Source organism: Hyla sarda, chromosome 3 (assembly GCF_029499605.1).
Source record: "Hyla sarda isolate aHylSar1 chromosome 3, aHylSar1.hap1, whole genome shotgun sequence".
In the NCBI taxonomy this organism is placed as follows: Eukaryota; Metazoa; Chordata; class Amphibia; order Anura; family Hylidae; genus Hyla; species Hyla sarda.
In genome coordinates this window covers 85,056,103-85,078,862 of record NC_079191.1, presented here as the reverse complement: position 1 = coordinate 85,078,862, position 22,760 = coordinate 85,056,103, and the positions used below count along the sequence as shown (strand labels likewise).

General features: G+C 42.9%; 1 protein-coding gene across 1 annotated transcript in view; it reads right to left on the bottom strand.

Annotated features, from left to right (window-relative positions):
• The window catches only part of DNER (delta/notch like EGF repeat containing), a 272,367-nt gene that overhangs the window by 12,124 nt on the left and 237,483 nt on the right, over window positions 1-22,760 (bottom strand). The window contains exons 10-12 of the mRNA XM_056564499.1: window positions 4,359-4,472; window positions 4,074-4,205; window positions 1,640-1,886 (exon numbers count right to left, since the gene is read on the bottom strand). Of these exons, the coding sequence (XP_056420474.1) occupies window positions 1,640-1,886; window positions 4,074-4,205; window positions 4,359-4,472 (493 nt within the window). The remainder of the gene's footprint in view (window positions 1-1,639; window positions 1,887-4,073; window positions 4,206-4,358; window positions 4,473-22,760) is intronic.

The window sequence follows — 22,760 nt, the reverse complement described above, 5'->3', positions numbered from 1 at the left end:
CCAGCAATGCTTTCACAGACAATTATTGGTGAAAATGTGCAACCTGATGTTTCATTCTAATGGGAGACCTTTGGTGCAGTCAGTCCCCCCATGATCAGACAATTAGCACAATTGTGGTAAAATTGGGCCATTATTTCCCTTCACGTCCGCTACATTGCAAACATTTGTCCTTGTCTATAACAATTAAACCCTATGCTCCCAGTGGGCAATGCTCATGTCAGCTATTGTTAATTTGCTTGTATGTTTACTTATTTTAATCTGCCTGAAATCTTTGTAGAATCCAAGTCCTATTTCAATGGGAAATCTGATGAGGATTTAATTGACATGTCAGTAGGAATTGGGTCAATTGAGATTTTTTGCTTTAACTTTCCTGCAACACCCAACCCTTGGAACCCTGAAATTTCCATGTGGAATTGTACTTTTACACTGGAAATTGAACTGATTAGGATTTTTTGGCAAGAAATTAATGATGAAGTGAAGAGGATTTGACAACGCTTTTTCCTTAACAATTCCTTAGGAAATTTTACTGAAGTCCTCTTAAGGTTTATTCACACGGCAGAATTCCGCACAGATTCTGCATGCGGATTTTGCCTCAAATTAAAGCCCAACAGACTTCTATGGGATTCCCACTTCAGAATTTTCGCATGCGGATTCTGCATGGATTCCGCACCAATTACGTACAAAATCCGCACAAGCCAGGAACCACCGAAATGAATGCGGAAGAATAATTGGTGCAGATATGCGGAAATTCTACCATGTGAATAGACCCTAACAGCCAAGTACAGTCATTAGGGGAAGGTACAGGTGAAACTCAAAAAATAAGAACATCGTGCCAAAGTTCATTTATTTCAGTAATACAACTCGTCTGTGGAAAGAAGGATGACGTGCTCCAAAATCTCCTGGTAGACGGATGCGTTGACCCTGGACTTAATGACGCACAGTGGACCAACACCAGCAGATGACATGGCTCCCCAAATCACATCATATATAGGGGAATTGGGGTTTTCATGAGCTGTAACCCCTAATCACCACAATTATGACAAATTACAGCTTGAACTACCTTGCTATGCATGTATTGAGTCTCCCTCATATATTAGTTTCACCTTTTAAGTTTCATTACTGAAAGAAATTAACTTTTGCACAATATTCAAATTTTTCGAGTTTCACCTGTATACTAGTCAGCTGCATGGCTTCCTGGCCCAGTTTAATAAATCAGCAAAGGAATACGGTGTCTGCTTTGTTCAAGTATACATCAATATCTTGTCAGTATATGTTGAATTGCGGAAAGTTTCTGCTACTTTTTTTTCTCAAGCCTCTTAAAGGAACCTTGACCCTTTTTCCAGTTAGAATTGCCTCATTTTGTGCTTATTCACTCGTTTTTTCCTGTGTTGACCTTGTCTGGTTTATATGTTTGCAATTCTTACGACCACCATCAATGTGACCTTAACCCTGGACCATTAAACCCTGACCTCCTAATCTCCCTTGGTACTTTGTCTAGTCTATTCAACAGCATAATTGTTCACTTCTCAAGACTATCCTGGTTCTTACTGAAGTACCTACCTTTCAAAAGAAGCACATTCCTAGTGACTACTCTGCATATAAACAAGGATACAGCCACATCCAGTTCCTTTTTCCTTACCGTGCATGCCGAATTGATGCAATGGCACTACTGAATTCACTGTCAATGCTCCTGCAGTTGTAGAACTCCTCATAGGCGGGTCGAGCTGATCCTTGGTACTCAATGCGGCTAATTCTGCAGATGCCCACAATAAGTATGATCAACATTAGAACAAAGGCCACACACAGTGCCCCTATGATTATGTACAGGGAATGGCGAGGCATATTTGTCAGACTCTCTGCCATATGGCCAGCTTTCCACTGTAGGTCTGGATTTAAAAAAAGAACAGATACAATTTTAATACATTAAAACTAAAGTAAAACAGTGTTACACATAAAGTATACCTACAGTCAAAAATAGAAATTAGACTGCGCTCCTAAATCCTTATTTATTTCAAATGAATGTGTTTACTTCTGCAGCTGCACATGTGATTGAAAAAAAAATCAGATATGTAGAATGGATTTTTATCTGTCTTCTTCTGTTTGGTGTAAACAAATCAAAAATCCAATCTGCACTGTGTGAAAGAGGCATTAGAATGTACTCTGACCATACTACCCAGGCTGTAGATCTCAACCAAGACATTGGTATATTTCTATTCAGTATTTAATGTCCTAATTGGTTCTCATGTTTTAGGCAAAGGCTACACAGCAACTATGGTTGATGAAATGAAGATCACAATGTTGCATTGCGGTTAGGATTCGGCTAGCTGGATGTGGATCCTCTGTGTCAGCGAGGGATTGGCATGGACCGTGTCGGTGGACCGGCTCTAGGGATGCTACTGGTTTTCACCAGAGCCCGCCGCAAAGCGGGATGGCCTTGCTGTGGCTGTAGCAACCAGGTCGTATCCACCAGCAACGGCTCAACCTCGCTGACTGCTGAGAAGGCGTGGGACAGAAGGACTAGACAGAGGCAAGGTCAGACGTAGCAGAAGGTTGGGGCAGGCGGCAAGGTTCATAGTCAAATAGGAATAGCAGAAGGTCTGGAACACAGGTTTTGGACAACACTAAACGCTTTCACTGGCACAAGGCAACAAGAGCCGGCAAGGAAGTGCATGGGAAGTGAGGTAATATACACAGGGAGCAGGTGGAAGCTAATTAGGCTGATTGGGCCAGGCACCAATCATTGGTGCACTGGCCCTTTAAATCTTAGAGAGCTGGCGCGCGCGCGCCCTAAGGAGCGGAGCCGCGCGCCAGGACATGACAGCCGGGGGCCGGGACAGGTGAGTGACTTGGGATGCGATTCGCGAGCGGGCGCGTCCCGCTATGCGAATTGCATCCCCGCCGGCAGAGTCAGTGCAGCGCTCCCGGTCAGCGGGTCTGACCGGGGCGCTGTAGAGAGAGGAACGCCGCGAGCGCTCCGGGGAGGAGCAGGGACCCGGAGCGCTCGGCGTAACAATTGCGACATCATATTGGGTGACAGTCAATGACAAGTCAACAAGTTGGACAAATATTTTGGTTGTGGACTTAGATATAATTTGCTCTGGTGCAACACATGTTGCCGTAGCTTTAAAGGGATACTCCACTGGCGAGCGTTCGGAAGTAAATGTTCCGAATGCTGTTTTCGCTCCACGAAAACAGCATTCGGCACATTTACTTCCGAACACTGGCCAGTGGAGTACCCCTTTAAAGGGTTACTTTCATTTAAAACAACTTTTGACTTGTTGCTCAGACAAGTTAAAGGGGTACTCCGCCCCTAGACATCTCATCCCCTATCCAAAGGATAGCGGATAAGATGTCAGATCGCCACGGTCCCGCTGCTGGGAAGCCCTGGGATCCCTGCTGCGGCACCCGCTCTCATTACAACACAGAGCGAGTTCGCTCTGTGGGTAATGACGGGCGATACGGGCGACTGCCACGCCCCCTCCCATAGACTTGTATTGAAAATGGCGGGCCGTTACGCCACGAGGGGCGGAACCGTGACGTAACGATGCTCCGGCCCCTGTACTGCCCGTCATTACGTGCAGAGCGAACTCGCTCTGTGCTGTAATGAGAGCGCGGTGCCGCAGCGGCGATCCCGGGGCTCCCCAGCAGCGGGACCGCGGCGATCTGACATCTTATCCCCTATCCTTTGGATAGGGGATAAGATGTCTAGGGGTGGAGTACCCCTTTAAGTCACTTCTGAGACCCGCTGCGATCTTGAGATATATGGAAGTGTGCTGCATCGCGCTAGACTTCCCGGCTGGCAGATCCGGACTTGCAAAGAAAAGGTTGAATTTGACTGACAACTGTGGAGGGAGCACCTCCTGCCATGAACCTTCCTGGCTTGCAACTTCTGATCACAGAGGGTCTTAGGAGTGAGAACCAACGCGATCACAACTTTTGATATGGCTGGGTAACATGTCTATAATTGTTTAAAATGACAGTGGCATTTGAAGGTGTCTATTATTTTTTAGCTACAGCAGTGGTTGTTGCCCATTAAAAAAAAAAAAAGAGAGACCTCCATTCTTCATACTTACGGATCTCACAGGTGGCTCCAACCCAGCCATGAGGACAGTGACAGATGTAGCCATTGGGTTGGTCTACACAAGTACCAGCATGGTGGCACGGGTTACTGTCACACTCATTTATATCAATCTCACACTCCTCCCCTGGAAGTAAAGAACACATATAAATACACATGGATGACACATGTACAGCATTATTCACACTTGTATATGTATGTATTCATGAAGAATTTATAATCAATGAAATCATTATATGAATTCATTTAGAAATCTCACTTGGTCTTAGTGTTTACTCACCCATAAATCCAGATGCACAGACACAGGTAGCATTCAGTCCTTCACTGTCACAAGTCCCTCCATTTTGACAGCTGACATTCACACATGGGTCTTTATACAGCTCACAGTGACGACCTACAAGACAATTAATGTATCATATACATGTATAAATCCAACAAGCTTTATTAAATACATTACAATTATGAATTTTGTGGGTTTAGCACCTAGGTGCTTGGTAGGTAGAGTGTAAATAATGCTTTAAATTATATATAATGTCACAGAAATATATATAACAAGAAAACGGATTCTGAGACAGCATATGATAAACCACAGCCCCATCATTACAGTACACAAATATAAAGTGTACATTATGTATTTGGAATTTTACAAAAAGTACATGTATACATACAAATTCTGCATAGACAGGATAATAAATATGGAATTAATAGATAGAGATAGGTATGACAGAAAGAGATGGAACTCGGATGTACTGACCCCCAGCACCAGGAATTGGAGCAAGGCAGAGATCAGGAGCAGCTATACCGGAGGAAATAGGGGAGCGTGTGAGGGAAGTATAGTTTTGTTGAAGCAGGCAGATTTTCTTTTATTTATTTCTGCTGGAGTACCCTTTTCAATAGAAGCAGAAGGATGAGTTGATGGGCAAAGCATTCATTAGTAAACTCTGCCCAAGCTTTCTTTTATTTTTTTTTAGCTTTTTTCCCTGCAGGGGACAGTGCGAGGACATTGCTGCTCTAACCTGCTCCTCTTGCGCTCAGTGTTCTATAATTTTTCTTGAGATTTCTCAAGATAAGTTCCTTTTTGGCCATCTATTTAACTCTGTACTTCACACGCCCAAGCTGAAATTCTACATCTCAAGAAAAATATGCTGAGCTACTTCATCAAAGCCCTGGGCCGGCATGCAAGCTCCCCACATGCTCAGCCCCCTCCCTGCTTTTGACAACTGCACGGACCCGGACTCATGCTCTCCCATTGGACAGCCATTGACTCTGTTACACAGGCTCCGCACTACTGTCGCGCTTACTGCCTGTGCCAGCTAGAGTAGTACGCAGTGATTGGTGCAGTAGTGCACAATGATTGGCACAGCAATGATTGGCAGAGCTAGAGTCAGCATAGAAGCAGAGCTTAGTAATGGACATAATGAACATCTCCAGTTCCTATTCTTGTATGGAGCATATTTGTAAGCATGTGCAGAGGTCATTCTACAAGGGAGGGGAAGGCTGAGCTTTTATTGTCTATTCTATATACTGATGTCACCTCTCATTGTAATGCTGTACAGATGAATTTTCAGCAGCCTCCACCATATCACAAAAATTTAAATTTGTTACAAATTGTACCCAAAATTCTTTAAAAACTTGATTTAAATAATTTTCTAACGACACAAGGACTGCAATATAGACCCCGCCATTTCCCTCACACAGTGCCTGGGTGTCAATTTACAGTGCAGTCCAGTGCAGCTTCTGATCTGGTCTCATCTAGTCTCTGTCCCGATCTGTAAAGTGCGCTCAGAAGCTGAGAACGCTTCGTATCTGCGGGGTCATGGTTGCTATCAGCGGCTAATAACAGACATCGCCAATCGGGCTCATGTCCGGTATTAACCCTTTAGACGCTGCAATCAAAGTTGATTGCGGCATCTAAAACGGGACAATACACTGCCAGTTAGCTCAGCGGAGCTGTTCGGGATCGCCGCGGTGAAATCGCAGCGTCCCTAACAGCTGAGAGGACAGCGGGAGGTGCCTTACCTTCTTCCCGACTGTCCAATCGGCGTTTGATTGCTCCAAGCCTGAAATCCAGCGCAGAAAACACTGATCAATGCATTCCTATTGCAATGCAGTGAACAGTGTCTGCGATCAGCATATGTAATGTTACAGAGGGGGCTAACACTGCATAAAAAAAAGTAAAAAAAAAAAGTTAATAAATGTGATTTAACCCCTTCCCTAATAAAAATCAGAATCACCACGCAAGAAACTGAACGTCTCCTGAGAGCCGAGAGATTACATCTTAGACGCTTGCTACTTTATGACTATGAAAAGACACTCAAAAAATCTAAATTGCCATTTTATCTTCAGGATAATAAGACCAGCTCTCTCCTAGCCAAGAAACTAAAATCTGTAAACCATCGTCACCATATATCCGTGTTGAAACACCCTAAGACTCAGATACCACAATTTTCGCCCCGCCAGATAGCTAATGCATTTAAAGATTACTTTGAGTCTCTTTATAAATTGAACGCAGATCCCCTTTGCCCTCAGCCGACCCAGGAGAGAATTGACGCCTTTCTCTCTTCTCTACAACTTCCTAAACTCTCACCTTCCACCTTGGCTTCCCTTAATGTTCCTTTTACTGCCCTAGAAATAGCTGATGCTGTCAAATCCCTACCAAATAACAATACCCCCGGCCCAGATGGCCTCCCTAATGAATATTACAAAAAAATTCTCCCAACCCTGTCTCCCCTCTTATTACTTTTCTTAAATAGTGCTGCAGATACAGGTACGATGCCGCCTGATATGTTCTTATAACTACTGTCCCGAAGACCGGCAAGTCCCCAGACCAGGCATCAAATTATCGCCCTCTCTCTCTCCTTAATGGTGATGCAAAAATCTATGCAAGATACTAGCTATGCGTTTACAACCTTACCTACCGAGTCTGCTCGGGAGAGAACAAGTGGGATTTACTTTGGGCCGGCAACATTGTGAACGTAACAAATTACCAAATTACCAGTCTACCAGTCTTTTTGGCTTTGGAGACTCTATTCTCACATCTATACAAGCTCTTTATTCTAACCCTGTGGCGAGTGTTTTTACCACTGAAGCGCTTTCCAGACGGTTCACCCTGTCAAATGGCACAAGTCAGGGCTGCCCCCTATCACCACTGATATTTCTTATAACCATAGAGCCATTAGCCCAAATGATTAGGTCATGCTCTGAGGTGTCGAGGATAGGGATTGGGGGGGGGGGGGGGGGGTGATAGAACATAAACTGGCCCTCTTTGCGGATGACGTATTACTTACCTTGATTAATCCAGCCTCTTCCTTGACAGCTTTTTCCCAGATACTAAATTCCTTCAGCGACATATCCTATTATAAGCTGAATATTACAAAGACACAAGCGTTACCTGTTCAGATGTCCCCAACCTTGTTGGAATCCTTAAAACCTGAATTCCCCCTGGATTTGCAGTATCTCCTATCTTAGTATTCAGCTGACCTCCCCTTCTTCTTTGCTTTTCCAAGCTAACTTTCTCCCGCTCTTATCTACTCTCTCTTCTTCCTTTGCTGTTTATAATAAACACATTCTATCCTGGTGTGGACGTTTAGCAGCCTTTAAAATGCTACTTTTGCCCAAATTACTATACCTGTTTCGCACATTGCCAATAGCGATACATGCTTCCTATTTTAAAACTGTGAATGGTAAGATTGACAAATTTATCTGGCAAAGAAAATGCCCTAGAGTACCTAGGAAAGTTATGGTATGCAGCAGACTAGCAGGGGGAATTGGCAGACCCTTTATTGAAAGCTACTACAAAGCATGCATATTAGAACAGATGAGACACTGGTGGTCAGGGAACATAAACAAATTGTGGGTGGCGCTGGAACAGAATTATAGTACTGAGTGTTCCCTTAAATCTAGGATGCTTGCTGTCTTGGCTTATGCACCATTGGCTAAGACCCATTTATCATCGATTGATGTGTCTGATAGAATATGGAAACTTAGCCTCAGGGACTTCTCCAACTTCCTAAAGTGCCCGCCTAGACATATTCCGATAGACTATTTGTCCTTTTGTATCCCGGAGTAAGATTTATCGAATTGGAAAACGGCAGGGATATGCACTGTTAAAGATATCTTAGATGATGCAGGCACATTGCACTTCCAGACCATTAGAGAACAATTCTCAATACCCAACAGAGATTTCTATAAAAGCTTGCAGATAAGGAGTTTGCTCTCCACTGGTTGGCTGGACTCCTTTAGGATCCCGATTCGCCTATTGGGGACTCTGAATGCTTCCTCTGCGACAATGCGAGGCATATCCTTTTTCTATCACCTCCTGGGAGATAAATCTACCATAGAACCCCTTCCCTTCGTGACAAAATGGGAAAAAGACCTTAGCATAACTATCTCGTTAGAACAGTGGCAGTCCACCTTTAAGTACATTAAACATTTTTTTTAAGTGTGCCACACATCAGGAGGCCTTTCTCAAAACCATCCATAGATGGTATTTTACCCCATACAGATTGAGTAAGATGGATGCCTCTTGTTCAGATGTGTGTTGGAGAGGGTGTGCACAAGTTGGTACGTTATTGCATGTACTTTGGAGTTGCCCTAGACTACAAGCACTTTGGAGAGGAATTGAACTTGTTATCTCTAGATTACTGAAAGTAGAGACATCCCTAACCCAGTCTCTGGCTTTGCTCATGATTGACCTAGAATCATTTGCTCCTGATGTCAGGTCTATAATAGCACACTTATGTCTACTAAACTACATATAAAGAGAAAATGGAAGTCCACAACAGTACCGGCACTCTCAGAGATACTGTCATATATCAACCTAACGTGTGAATATGAGCATACCTATGCTTTAGCCAATAATCCAGATCTGACCTTTAAGAAAAACTGGGACATCTGGATCCATTGTCCCCATTGAGACTTGAGATACCCTGATATTTTCATGATGTATGTCCCCACAACCTCTCTTCTTCCTGTCACTATCTATTTTCCTCTTCTTTTCTCGTTTCCCTGCTTTTTACTTACCTGGGTGCCCACCGGGAAATATTGCCTACAAATCATCTTATATTGAATCGCTCACCACCATACGTTATATAATAGAATAAACAAATTCTACAAAACAGTGATGACCACTTCTTAAGTTTTGCAGTTCTCAAAGGTGTATGTGATGTGGGATACTGTATGCAATGTTATTACAATTCCTTAACTGTCTTAATTGACTTAAGCCTTGAAGACAATTGATTTGCTTTATACCTGAGAAAGATTCTCTATTTTCTTTGGTTGCTAATATTGTTCCTTACTTTAGGTTTCCCTACCATGGGACTTTGTTTATTCTCCTCTTACTAAGAGCTTGAAATGTAAGCTCTTAATGTTCATACTATGTACTTGTATGCTATTCCTTGGTTACAAAAACTAATAAAACGTTTAAATAAAAATTTTTTTTAAATCAGAATCACTATTTAAAAAAAAGTGTGTAAATAAAAATAAAAACAAACAAATGTGGTATCGCCGTGTGCGTAAATGTCTGTACCATAAAAATATATCATTAATTCAAGCGCATGGTCAAAGGTGTATGCGCAAAAAATAATTCCACAGTCCAAATTCTTATACCATAAAAAAATTGAATAAAAAGCGTTCAAAAAGTCAGATCAAAACAAAAATATTACAGATAAAAACTTCAGATCACGGCGCAAAAAATGAGCCCTCATACCGCCCTGTTCGTGGAAAAAAAAAGTTATAGGTGTCAGAATATTAAAATTTTAAACGTATTAATTTTCGTGCATGTAGTTATGATTTTTTCCAGAAGTATGATAAAATCAAACCTATATAAGTAGGGTATCATTTTAATCGTATGGACCTACAGAATAAAGATAAGGTGTCATTGTTACCGAAAAATGTACTGTGTAGAAACAGAAGCCCCCAAAATTTACAAAATGGCGTTTTTTCTTCAACTTTATCGCAAAATTATTATTTTTTTCGTTTCGCCGTTGATTTTTGGGTAAAATGACTGATGTCATTACAAAAGTAGAATTGCTGGCACAAAAAAAAAGCCATCATATGGATTTTTAGGTGCAAAATTTAAAGGGTTATGATTTTTAAAATGTAAGGAGGAAAAAACGAAAGTCCAAAAACTGTCCTTAAGGGGTTAAAGAGTACCTGTCATGATCTTGTTAAGTTTTATAAACCTCCTGTTTCACTGCCCCCATCATGATAAACCACCCCCTGCCTTTATTTTTATTATTTGTTAGTTTTCTACCTTGATATTGCTCTGTATTTTCTGCTCAGTCTCATAGACTGGGAAGGGGCGTTAACCAGCAGGTGTGACATCATCTGAAGCCATACAGGGGAGAACTTCCTCCCTCACTCTGCTACACAGCCCAGAGCACTTCAGTGTGTGAGGTGAGCCCAAAGTCTGTGCAAGAGATGGGGGAAATATGCTCTTGACAAGTAGGAAGACACCTAGTGGCAGCTTTTTTAAACACAAATAAAACATAGAAAACTTCATTTTTTTTATTAGACACTAGAAAGATTTTACATTAGAAAGATTTTTTTTAATTTACCATAAGAAGTGCAATAGCAAAAATTTGCTTTAATGATAGTACCCATTTAAGCCACTTCATTACTTTTCCCCTGTTTCCTCTTTTTTGCCTTTATTACTGGTTCCATGTTCCTGTCCACTTGATCTTATCCTGTCTCCTGGACCCTTGGATACTATGTCTGGTTACTGAACTGCTCTCCTGGTGACAACCCTTGACTTAAGGCCCTTTTACATGGACAGATTATCAGACGAATGAGGAACACTAAATCCTGATTGTTTTGTGTAAAAGGGCAAGCGATAAGCCAACAAACAAGAAAACACTTGTACACCGGCTGATCACATCTTTTATGCAGCCAATAAAATCATCATTATTGGCTGCACATGGCCTTGTGTAAACAAGGGATGTGCAGCCAACAGAGAAGAATATAAAGGCCCAGATGCATGATTAATTCATCCGTGTGAAGGCTCAGTAGACAAGTGCCGTTCACAGAGATCAGTGCTTGTTATTGGGACCTGCTCGCAGGGGCCTCTTTAACACAGGGCAAAAAAGGCAGCTGCAACCAGCCCAGTCATTCGTGGGGGCCCTGAGCAGCTGTCCCTTGAGCCTCCTGCACTGCCAGTGCTGCCTTTAACTATAAACGCACCTTAATGACGAATTTACAGGTAAGTGCAGTGCTCAGTTGAAAGTTTTGACATAGCAGAGAGCCAATAGCTGCTCACCCTGTCAATCACTCGTGATTATCTGCAGCCAGGGGTCAAGTCCTGAAAAAAAAAAGTATGGAAATTCACCCAAGATTTCCACTCAAGGGCTGGTTCTGCGGGGCTCCTGCTAATGGGAATAGTGCAGGAACTCTGTTCCCATGGGTTCCTGTGGGACTTTAGCCCTGCCTTCAGCATTATGCAGTCAGTCACAAGAGGCAGAATGTCTCTTCCCCTATGCTTGTCAGGGGCCTAACTTGTCAGTCATGGCAGCCACTGCTGCTCATGTATTTAAAGTGGCCGCAGCAATGTCTGCCAGTTCCAGATCAGGCAGCACAGAACATAGCCACTAAAAAAGAGTAACCAGAGGCGACTGCTGTGGGATAGTCCTGCAACACTCCCAACACTCTGCAACACCAGCCTAGCCAGCACTAAACTAGAGCAGACATAAGGATCCATATTCATGTCAATTAGTGTCACGTTGAAATCTGTTTGCTTCCTAGTTGTATAAAGTAGTAACATTGGTAAATCACCCTCATAGAGCTTAAAAAAATTCTATTTCTGGATTTACATGCATTCTCCTACATGACCTGTAGCATTTTCAGAACAAAAATATGCAATGCGATGATCAAGAGTTTGCCCCGAATTTTGCCCCATATATGCTTATTATATTGTCTATCATGAGATATGCTCCTTTACATGACACATACCGCCTTAGGAATATTTTCACCTACTTAGTTATGTTATTTTTTTTTTTTTTAGTATTTATGTGCACAGATCTAGTGCAGGTGTCTGATGGTAGCTCTGCTTTTAGTGTTGTAAAGTGTTAAAGGGGTACTCCACCCCTAGACATCTTATCCCCTATCCAAAGGATAGGGGATAAGATGTCTGATCGCGGGGGTCCCGCCGCTGGGGACCCCCGCAATATAGCATTCAGCACCCACCTGTATCTGCTTCCGGCAGCGCTGGAGGTTCTGGCTCCCGACCACGGGAACAGAAGATCGTGACATCACGACTCTGCCCCCATGTGACATCATGCCCCGCCCCCTCAATGCAAGTCTGTGGGAGGGGGCGTTCACGCCCCCTCCCATAGACTTGCATTGAGGGGGCGGGGAATGATGCCACACGGGGCGGAGTCGTGACATCACGATCTTCCGCTCCCGTGGTCGGTAGCCAGAACCTCCAGCACTGCCGGAAGCAGATACAGGTGGGTGCTGAATGCTATATTGCGGGGGTCCCCAGCAGCGGGACCCGCGATCAGACATCTTATCCCCTATGCTTTGGATAGGGGATAAGATGTCTAGGGGTGAAGTACCCCTTTAAAACAGAACATGTCAGCAGAGTTTAAGAGACATGTGCTTGCGTCACACCAATGTAGAAAGACAAAGGGAGAGATTTATCAAAACCTTTCCAGAGGAAAAGTTGCTGAGTTGCCTATAGCAACCAATCAGATCCTTTTTAACAAGACCTCTGCAAAATTAAAGTAATCTGAATGGCTGCTCTGGGCAACTCAGCAACTTTTCCTCTGGACAGGTTTTGATAAATCTCCCCCAAAGATTTCATATAAAATTTGAAGCACTGGCATACAGTTGGGAACCAAGTAATGGATTTTACCAAATATAATGCTTGGCAACGCGTTTTACATGGTAAAATCTTTATCCTCACCATCCCCGGGGAACGTTTTTGCTCCCAGGGATGGTGCCTTGTAAGTAGTCCTCTAGGTGGGGACCTATGCTTACTTACTGCTATGCTTAATCCCATCGAAGGGGTGTCACTACGGCTGGAGTGATGGGGCCAAGTAAGCAAAAAGGACTACTTATCCTTATAACTTCATATCCTCACCATCTTGGGGGCAAAAACATCCCTCGTGGATGGTGAGGATAAATATTTTACCATATATAATGCGTTGCCAATGCTTGGTTCCGATCAATATAAAAAGCTTTCTGTGGAGCAAGACTGTAGTTTTTGTGGGTAAAGACAGACTATGTAGCAGATTTCCATTTCATGACCTGATCTGTCACAGATGGTGTGTAGAACCTTTCTTGCCAAGTTCTGCACTGCTTAGAAACATAGAATAGAAATAGAATTTTGCATTATACATGAATGGAGATAAAAGAATCGAGCAAATATAAAAGATAACTGAAGCAAATTGCATGCAAATCTGCCAAACATTTAATGCAGATGTGTGAATTTTTGTGGGCTAAGATGGCGTATTTCTATAGAATGATGTAAACATCTCTTTTAATAAAGCAGCACTTTTGTGCTTTAACCTAGCTTAACATTTCAGAGCTCTGCAAGTAAAGATTTCCCTGCATGGCGATGACATGACCTATTCTCCACAAGTAGAGCTGCATTACAGATCTGCGATAGAAAAATAAATAGGAGCAATGTCTGTAGCGAAACCACATTACCGATTCATTGGTGTTGACATACTTAAAATAATTGGCCGAATAGTTTGTAAACTGAGACTTAAGTTTCTAAGGAAAATAAATTCAGAAAAATGAAGCATGCCAGCATACGCTCCTCTATCCTTCTTATGTTAATGCTTTTTCTTGTGCAGCCTAGATATGTCTCCTGGCTCCCAGCCTGTTTCTTTGTCTCTTTTATATCTTTGCATTAATCTACATAATGAAACGACTACAAATAAACATCAAACAGATATATCAAAGCTCTCGTCCCTGTTCAAACGTCTGGCAGCAGAAACCACCTCAGGAAAATATGTCACTGCTAAATAAACGTACAGGTTCTCAGACCACTGTTTTTCTTGTTGTTGTTGTTTTTTTATGTGTTTACTTGATGCTCAGAGATATTGAATCTAAAACCCATAAATAGTGGCATGGGAGATAAAAAACTGATATACCTTCTCTACACTGGACACAAAGTGGGCAATTTATTATTGGTTTTACCCGTTTTGTTGTGTTGATTTGTGTGTGTGATTTATTGTTGCAGATCTAAACCAGCCCTGACCTGACTTACAAAACTGGCTGTGGTTGGCATTTGTGAAAAGTCGCACATTTTGGCACACGGGTTAAAAAGTTGCAGAGTAGGAACCATAAAAAGTGGTTTACTGAAGTGTCATTTATTTAAAATGTGTATTTGCACCATATTTATCACATGCCATGCAACCATTTCAAAGATTTGGTGCACATATACATTACTACCACATGGCTTTAAAGGAAATCTGTCATCAGAATCACCCGCACTAAACCTGTTCCACAGGCTTGTAGTGTGGGTGATCCTGATTAAAACGCTTCTTACCTGGTTAAAAATGGTTCAGCGGTTCTTCAGATATCTATATCTTTAGTTTTCTGTTATTTCCTGGATTGGGACTCAGTGGGAGGTGTTATCATCTGGGACTCGGCTACACGTCATTCTAGCTGGGCGGAGCTGCCGCCCGGCTCATGAATATTCATGAACTTATCATCGTAGTCTAACTCCTTTTTCTAGGTCTGGTGGGGAGGGCCGCGCATGCGCCGCGTTCCGTACACCTGGAAGCGGCGTTCTCCCCCCGGCTTTTCACTCATGCAGCCCGTCTCCTTACTTGTATTGGGCCGCAGCTCGAGTGAAGCCGGGGGGAGAACGCCGCTTCCGGGTGTACGGAACGCGGTGCATGCGCGGCCCTCCCCACCAGACCACGAAAAAGGAGTTAGACTACGAGGATAAATTCATGAATATTCATGAGCCGGGCGGCAGCTCCGCCCAGCTAGAATGACGTGTAGCCGAGTCCGAGATGATAACACCTCCCACTGAGACCCAAGCCACGGAATAACAGAAAACTAAAAATATAGATATCTGAAGAAGCGCTGAACCATTTTTAACCAGGTAAGGAGCGTTTTAATCCGGATCAACCGCACTACAAGCCTGTGTAACAGGTTTAGTGTGGGTGATTCTGATGACAGATTTCCTTTAACATTCCCATGATTCCGAGTTATGGAGTCGATGCCTAACACACCTTTGGGGTTCGGTCAGCCATTGGTGGAGGGGTGCTTATCATGAATTTTTGATATATGTTGGTTTTTGATTTTATTAAATATTGAGCATGATTGCTAAGCAAAAAGTTATTTTATAAGTATATGAATATCCAAATTTAAAGGGTAAATTGGTTTTAAAATTCTAGTTTCATATGCCTATTAGAGAATCCTTAAAGAATAGAGGTACATTTTATTTTGTGAAGGACCCTCATCTGTAAGCCATGTAAGGGCTCATTCACACTACAGAATCTCCGAATGGAATTCTGCAAGGAAATTCCGATCTAGAAGCCACCCATTATTTTCAATGGGATTCTGCAGTACCGTCCAAACTGTAAATTTTCCGCAGTGGATGTTCCACCTCTGGAATTCCAGATTCCCCAGCCAAAAGAATTAATTTGTTCATGGTGGAATTCTGTCTGGCGGAATCCTAAATATTGTGCCAGTAAAGGATATAAAGTGCTAGTGCAAAAATACATATTTATTGCGCGCTAAAAGTAAGGTGCTCATATGGTGAACATAGTTGTACTGAATAACCAGAAGTTAGATGAAGTCCATGTGAACAAGAAGAGAATGCAGGATTCAGGGGTATTGTGGACCATAGGAATTGGTACAATCACCAATCAAATAGAGAAGAGGAAATTACTTTACTATAGACACTGCATACATTATATGGTATCACCCCACTGGAGCATCAATGTCCCCAACAAGATACAAATTGTCACCACTCTACATCAAACTACATGGAGAGTGGTGGCCGTGGGACTTTTCTTTGTCATTGGTTTAATTTGGATATCCTATTAAATGTTAAAGGGGTATTCCAGGATTTTTTTTTGACTGTGCTACAGGGGCTGTGAAATTATTGTAGTTCATAATATAATGTCTTTACCTGTGGGTGATGCTGGTCTTGCAATTCTTATGCGATCTTTGCCCAAATGTTTACTTTTAGCAGCATACAAAATGAATTTTGACTTGTGCGTCAATGGGTGGAGCAACCGCTGGGTGGAAGGGAATGGGGAGTGGTGGGTGGTGAAAATCACTTTCCATAGCTTTGCAGGGAATTATAGCTCAGGTGTGCTGCAGTGGGTGGGGTGGCTGATGTGTGGGAGGAAGAAAAGTGACCTTACACTTACAAACAAGGAATCTTGGGACTTGTAGTTGGAAGGAGGGAACTATAACAGGAAATAGCCATTTCACAAAAAGAAAGCAGCTGTGCCTGGAAGATAAGTACTAAAGTCACCTTATTGTGGATAACACCTCTAAGTTTTAGCAATTCTCAGTAGATTCTGATTTAGATCCAGACAATAACAACTGCCACCAGGGCGCAAATAAATTGCTATATTTTGTAGTGGTGGTGAGACTGAAGGTCATTTAAAAAAAAAAAAAAGGTTGAAAATCCAACCTCTTGTCATATTTACTCAAAATGCATAAAGAACATAAAGTGAAACTTTATTTTCTTATAACCTTAAAACATTAGATCCCTTGGTGTTAAGTAGTATTAAGATTAGGGGGACCATTTTGTGTCAGATTGTTGTTTTTGTCCTGTCATATTTTAATGTGAATAATGATAATAAAATACATGTTAGTTTAGCAAACTTTATTTACCTATACTCCACCTCCTTTGCTTGGTGTTTTCCTCTCATTTGTAGGGAATTATCTGTCTGCAGTATGACGTGCTTCCATAACATCTGTCTTACAATTACCCAGCCTGGAACATGGCATCAAATGGACTGTTGTGGGAAGGGTGTTGATAGGAGGAATCATAGGTGGACGTTTTTTACACAATAGAGTGATCTAGTTGTTTATTGTGGTTATTTTTTTTCTTCCCTGTCCTCCTATCCATTCCGAGGGGAAAGATCTTTAAGTTTTGACATGAGGCCTTAAAATATCACCCATAATACAGTTTTTAAAGGGGTACTCCACTGGCCAGCATTAGGAAGCTTTAGTTCGAACTATGTTTGCGCGCTCTACAGGGGTCAGCCATACCCATCGTGACATCATGACACATCCCCTCAATGCAAGTCTATGGGAGGGGGCGTGGCATCCGCCACACCCCCTCCCATAGACTTTCATTGAGGGGACGTGGAGTGACACCGCGAGGGCGTGGCCAACCCCCGCAGCACGCACACAGCATTCGGAACTAAATGTTCAGTCAGTGGAATACCCCTTTAAGAGCCATAGCTATTCCTTAGCAATAAATAAAGGGTCACATGCTCACTTCTTACAATAATAGTGTCTGATCAGTAGCCATCCTGCAATCCCATACAAGCAGTTCTCAGATTAAAAACAACAGCTCTGTAAAACCAGATCAGTGCAATACACTTCTTCTAGCTTCTAGTGGGGTTCATGATTAATACATAAGAAATACATGAGAAGAGCATATCCTTTAGAGCACCGGTTCTTAACCTGGGTTCGATCGAACCCCAGGGGTTCGGTGAGTCAGTCTTGCGGGTTCGGCGGAGGTCAAGAAACACACCCGACTCCAGGCCCGTCACAACAGGACAAGCAAACCAAGCAATTGCTTGGGGCCCCGAGCAGAGCCAGTGTTTGCCCGTCCTGTAGCGACGGGGCAATTCCCCCCATCACTATTAAACTATTAACTCCCTGCGGCCCCGCGTTAAAGGGGTTATCCAGGAAAAAAATTTTTTTTATAGATCAACTGGCTCCAGAAAGTTAAACAGATTTGTAAATTACTTCTATTAAAAAATCTTAATCCTTTCAGTACTTATGAGCTTCTGAAGTTTAGGTTGTTCTTTTCTGTCTAAGTAATCTCTGATGACACGTGTCTGGGGAACCGCCCAGTTTAGAAGAGGTTTGCTATGGGAATTTGCTTCTAAACTGGGCGTTTCCCGAGACACGTGTCATCAGAGATTACTTAGACAGAAAAGAACAACCTTAACTTCAGAAGCTCATAAGTACTGAAAGGATTAAGATTTTTTAATAGAAGTAATTTACAAATCTGTTTAACTTTCTGGAACCAGTTGATTTTTTCCTGGAATACCCCTTTAAGTTTAAAAATGCAGGGGCCGCCGGGAGATAGCGCACGTCAGTGATGTCCCGTGTGTTCGCCCATAGAAACAAAGGCGCCGAGGACCGGAGGATCGAGAAGGAGGAAGACACGCGCTGGCCAGTCATCTTCGGTGCTCCGACCACTGGTCCCGGGACCTACTGCTATAGCCGGAGCGGTGGTCGGAGCACTGAAGTGGGCAGTACACAGGCATACAGCCTCCAGCCATACACAGTATATGGCTGGAGGCTGTATGTCTGTAGGGGAACACTGCCTGCCTAATGTGGGGGAACACTGCCTGCGCCTAATGTGTGGGGGAACACTGCCTGCGCCTAATGTGTGGGGGAACACTGCCTGCGCCTAATGTGTGGGGGAACACTGGCTGCGCCTAATGTGTGGGGGAACACTGGCTGCGCCTAATGTGTGGGGGAACACTGGCTGCGCCTAATGTGTGGGGGAACACTGGCTGCGCCTAATGTGTGGGGGAACACTGGCTGCGCCTAATGTGTGGGGGAACACTGGCTGCGCCTAATGTGTGGGGGAACACTGGCTGCGCCTAATGTGTGGGGGAACACTGGCTGCGCCTAATGTGTGGGGGAACACTGCCTGCGCCAAATGTGTGGGGGAACACTGCCTGCGCCAAATGTGTGGGGGAACACTGCCTGCGCCTAATGTGTGGGGGAACACTGCCTGCGCCTAATGTGTGGGGGAACACTGCCTGCGCCTAATGTGTGGGGGAACACTGCCTGCGCCTAATGTGTGGGGGAACACTGCCTGCGCCTAATGTGTGGGGGAACACTGCCTGCGCCTAATGTGTGGGGGAACACTGCCTGCACCTAATGTGTGGGGGGGAACACTGCCTGCGCCTAATGTGTGGGGGGGGAACACTGCCTGCGCCTAATGTGTGGGGGGGAACACTGCCTGCGCCTAATGTGTGGGGGGGAACACTGCCTGCGCCTAATGTGTGGGGGAACACTGCCTGTGCCTAATGTGTGGGGGAACACTGCCTGCGCCTAATGTGTCTTAATGGTTTTGTTCTTTAATGATTTTGTTCATTTTGTGCACCTATGTATAAATGTATACTGTACTTAAATATATACCTCCTATGTTTTGAATTTGAAAAAATCCTATTTTATTTTTCCAATTAAGAAGGGTTCGGTGAATGCGCATATGAAACTGGTGGGGTTCAGTACCTCCAACAAGGTTAAGAACCACTGCTTTAGAGAGAACCTGTCACTATGAAAATGCATTTTCAGCCAGAACCAAAAGTGGGTCCAAAACACTGAAAACAGTTCATATCTATCCAGTATAGTTTTTCTCTGTATCAGGTTCTACTCCGGCCAGGTTACAATTTTATGTTATTTCTAATTCTTAGCCAGTTTTCATTGAACACTGAAATCGCCTTCATCCAGTGTTAACAAGGCAGTCATCTAATAAAGTGAAGAAGGCAGTCACTTAATGGCTGTCACCCAATAAATGGGATCGATCTGCATGTGAGAGACTGCCCTCTAGCAGGGAACTAATGCATTTAAAATACTTTTAATGAGTAAAAAAGCTGAGCAACAGAGAAGAACAAGCAAGCCAGCAGTCCGTTTGTTCATCTATCAAAAAGACAACCCAAGTATGACGATTCCTCCTGGGGGCTGTTCCACATCTCAGGCGTCATCTGATGGGTGACTCTACCTTCCAACCTAATCACAAATTTGTGTTCCTGAAACAATATTTTATTTCCACATCTGCTGTTTACGATATTATGCCAAATTCATTACCATTGTTTGTTGCACAACCGTATGCTTACTGCAATACAGAAAGACCAAGAGCTGGGCGACAAGCAAACACAGACTGACATCCAGCTTTTATAGCATCCTGAATTGCAATTCTGCCATAGGGCACTTAGGAAAGCTGAGTGACAGCACATATAATGTCATCCATCCTTTATATGTCATTCAGCTTTCTCAGAAATAGACAGAACTGACAAGCTCCTGAGAAGATTTCTACTGACTGTGCCCTCAGGTGCCCAGCAATTCCATCACCCAGAGGGACCAAAGGGGAAAGTTTCTCCTTGAGTAGATCACCAAAGGGTGTGTGAAGTGAAATAAGCTATTGGATGCCCCACTGGGAAATAAATATGCAAAGCAGTCCTTCTCCAAAAGGAAGATCACTTGCTCTCTAATGCTGTTAGAGGTAGACTCCATAGAAGTCAATGCTCACCCTTTTAAAGAATCTTAACCCCTTAAGGACTCAGGGTTTTTCCGTTTTTGCACTTTCGTTTTTTCCTCCTTACCTTTTAAAAGTCATAACCCTTTCAATTTTCCACCTAAAAATCCATATTATGGCTTATTTTTTGCGTCGCCAATTCTGCTCTGCAGTGACATTAGTCATTTTACCCAAAAATGCACGGTGAAACGGAAAAAAAAATCATTGTGCGACAAAATCGAAGAAAAAACGTAATTTTGTAACTTTTGGGGGCTTCTGTTTCTACGCAGTGCATATTTTGGTAAAAATGACACCTTATCATTATTCTGTAGGTCCATACGGTTAAAGTGATACCCTACTTATATAGGTTTGATTTTGTCGCACTTCTGGAAAAAATCATAACTACATGCAGGAAAATTTATACGTTTAAAAATGTCATCTTCTGACCCCTATAACTTTTTTATTTTTCCACATACGGGCCGGTATGAGGACTCATTTTTTGCGCAGTGATCTGAAATTTTTATTGGTATGATTTTTGTTTTGATCGGACTTTTAGATCACTTTTTATAAATTTTTTAATGGTATAAAAAGTGACCAAAAATGCTCTTTTTTTTACTTTGGAATTTTTTTGCGTGTACGCCATTGACCGTGCGGTTTAATTAATTATATATTTTTATAGTTCGGACATTTACGCACGCGGCGATACCACATATGTTTATTTTTTTTTACACTGTTTTATTTTTTTTATGGGAAAAGGGGGTGATTCAAACTTTTATTAGGGAAGGGGTTAAATGACCTTTATTAATTTTTTTTACTTTTTTTTGCAGTGTTATAGGTCCCATAGGGACCTATAACACTGAACACACTGATCTCTCATCCTGATCACAGGCGTATATTAACACGCCTGTGATCAGTGTTATCGGCGCTTGACTGCTCCTGCCTGGATCTCAGGCACGGAGCAGTCATTCGCCGATCGGACACCGAGGAGGCAGGTAAGGGCCCTCCCGGTGTCCTGTAAGCTGTTCGGTCCCGAACAGCCCGACTGAGCAGCCGGGTCACTTTCACTTTAGAAGCGGCGGTCAGCTTTGACCGCCGCTTCTAAAGGGTTAATACTGCACATCGCCGCGATCGGCGATGTGTGATATTAGCCGCGGGTCCCGGCTGTTGATGAGCGCCGGGACCGACGCGATATGATGCGGGATCGCAGCGCGATCCCGCTTCATATCGCGGGAGCCGGCGCAGGACGTTAAAACTTGGATTAAAGGGGTATTCCGGCCAAATACATCTTATCTCCTATCCAAAGAATAGGGGATAAGAAGTATTTGGCCAGAATGCTCCTTAAAGCAATAGGTCATTTTCTGATGACACATTCCCTTTAAGACTCATTTCATACAACTATCAGAGGCCCCATCCCATAATGACATTACCCGAACTAACAATGTTGTCCCTTAAAAGATGCTAAATAATTATTTGTGACATTTTATAGAAGCCAGGTTGTGGATTAGTGGGTCTCCGTTAGGAGTTAACAGCCCTGTAATAACATACCAGTGCTATGAGGACAACCATTTCTAGCATGGCTGGGACCCTCCGAAAGGAAAATTCAGGCAGAGCCAAAAACTACAGAGCAGGAAGCAGGAAGTGTCTCTTTTACATGAATATGTACAGTTGTCCTCAACAAGACAGATTCCTAGAATTCCTGTTTTCCCTCATATATGGCCGCTTCCCATCCTCTTAAGCTGAAAATACGCAAATGACTTTTAAACATACCGGGTTCTCTGGTGAGTCGTCCAGCAATGAAGACTATAAAAATGAAATACTATAAAGCAGAGTTTATTCATACTGGAACATACTGCATAAACCAAGTCATGGTGTGCAATAGGATTTTATATTGGACAAAGACCAAATAAAGACAGTGTCTTACAGTAGTTTCTCATAAAAATGAGTGAAATTGTAGGTCTCTTATGTATAATACTCAGAAGAAAGGTTATGCAATGCATGTCATGTACCAGTACAGAATGTACAACACTAACTCACTAAGAAAACACACAAAAAAATAAACCAAGAGGTGCTAAAAATGGAGAAAGGTCGTCAGAATACAGTTTCATTGTATAACATTTTTTTTGCCTGTAGTGTTACTAAGACTAATAGGCGAGATCAAAATCACCACAAAGAAGCATAATATAATATTACAGAGGGATCTGAGGAAGCTGGAGGCGTGGGCCACAGACATGGCAAAATTGATTTAATGTGGATAAATGTAAGGTTATGCACTTTTGC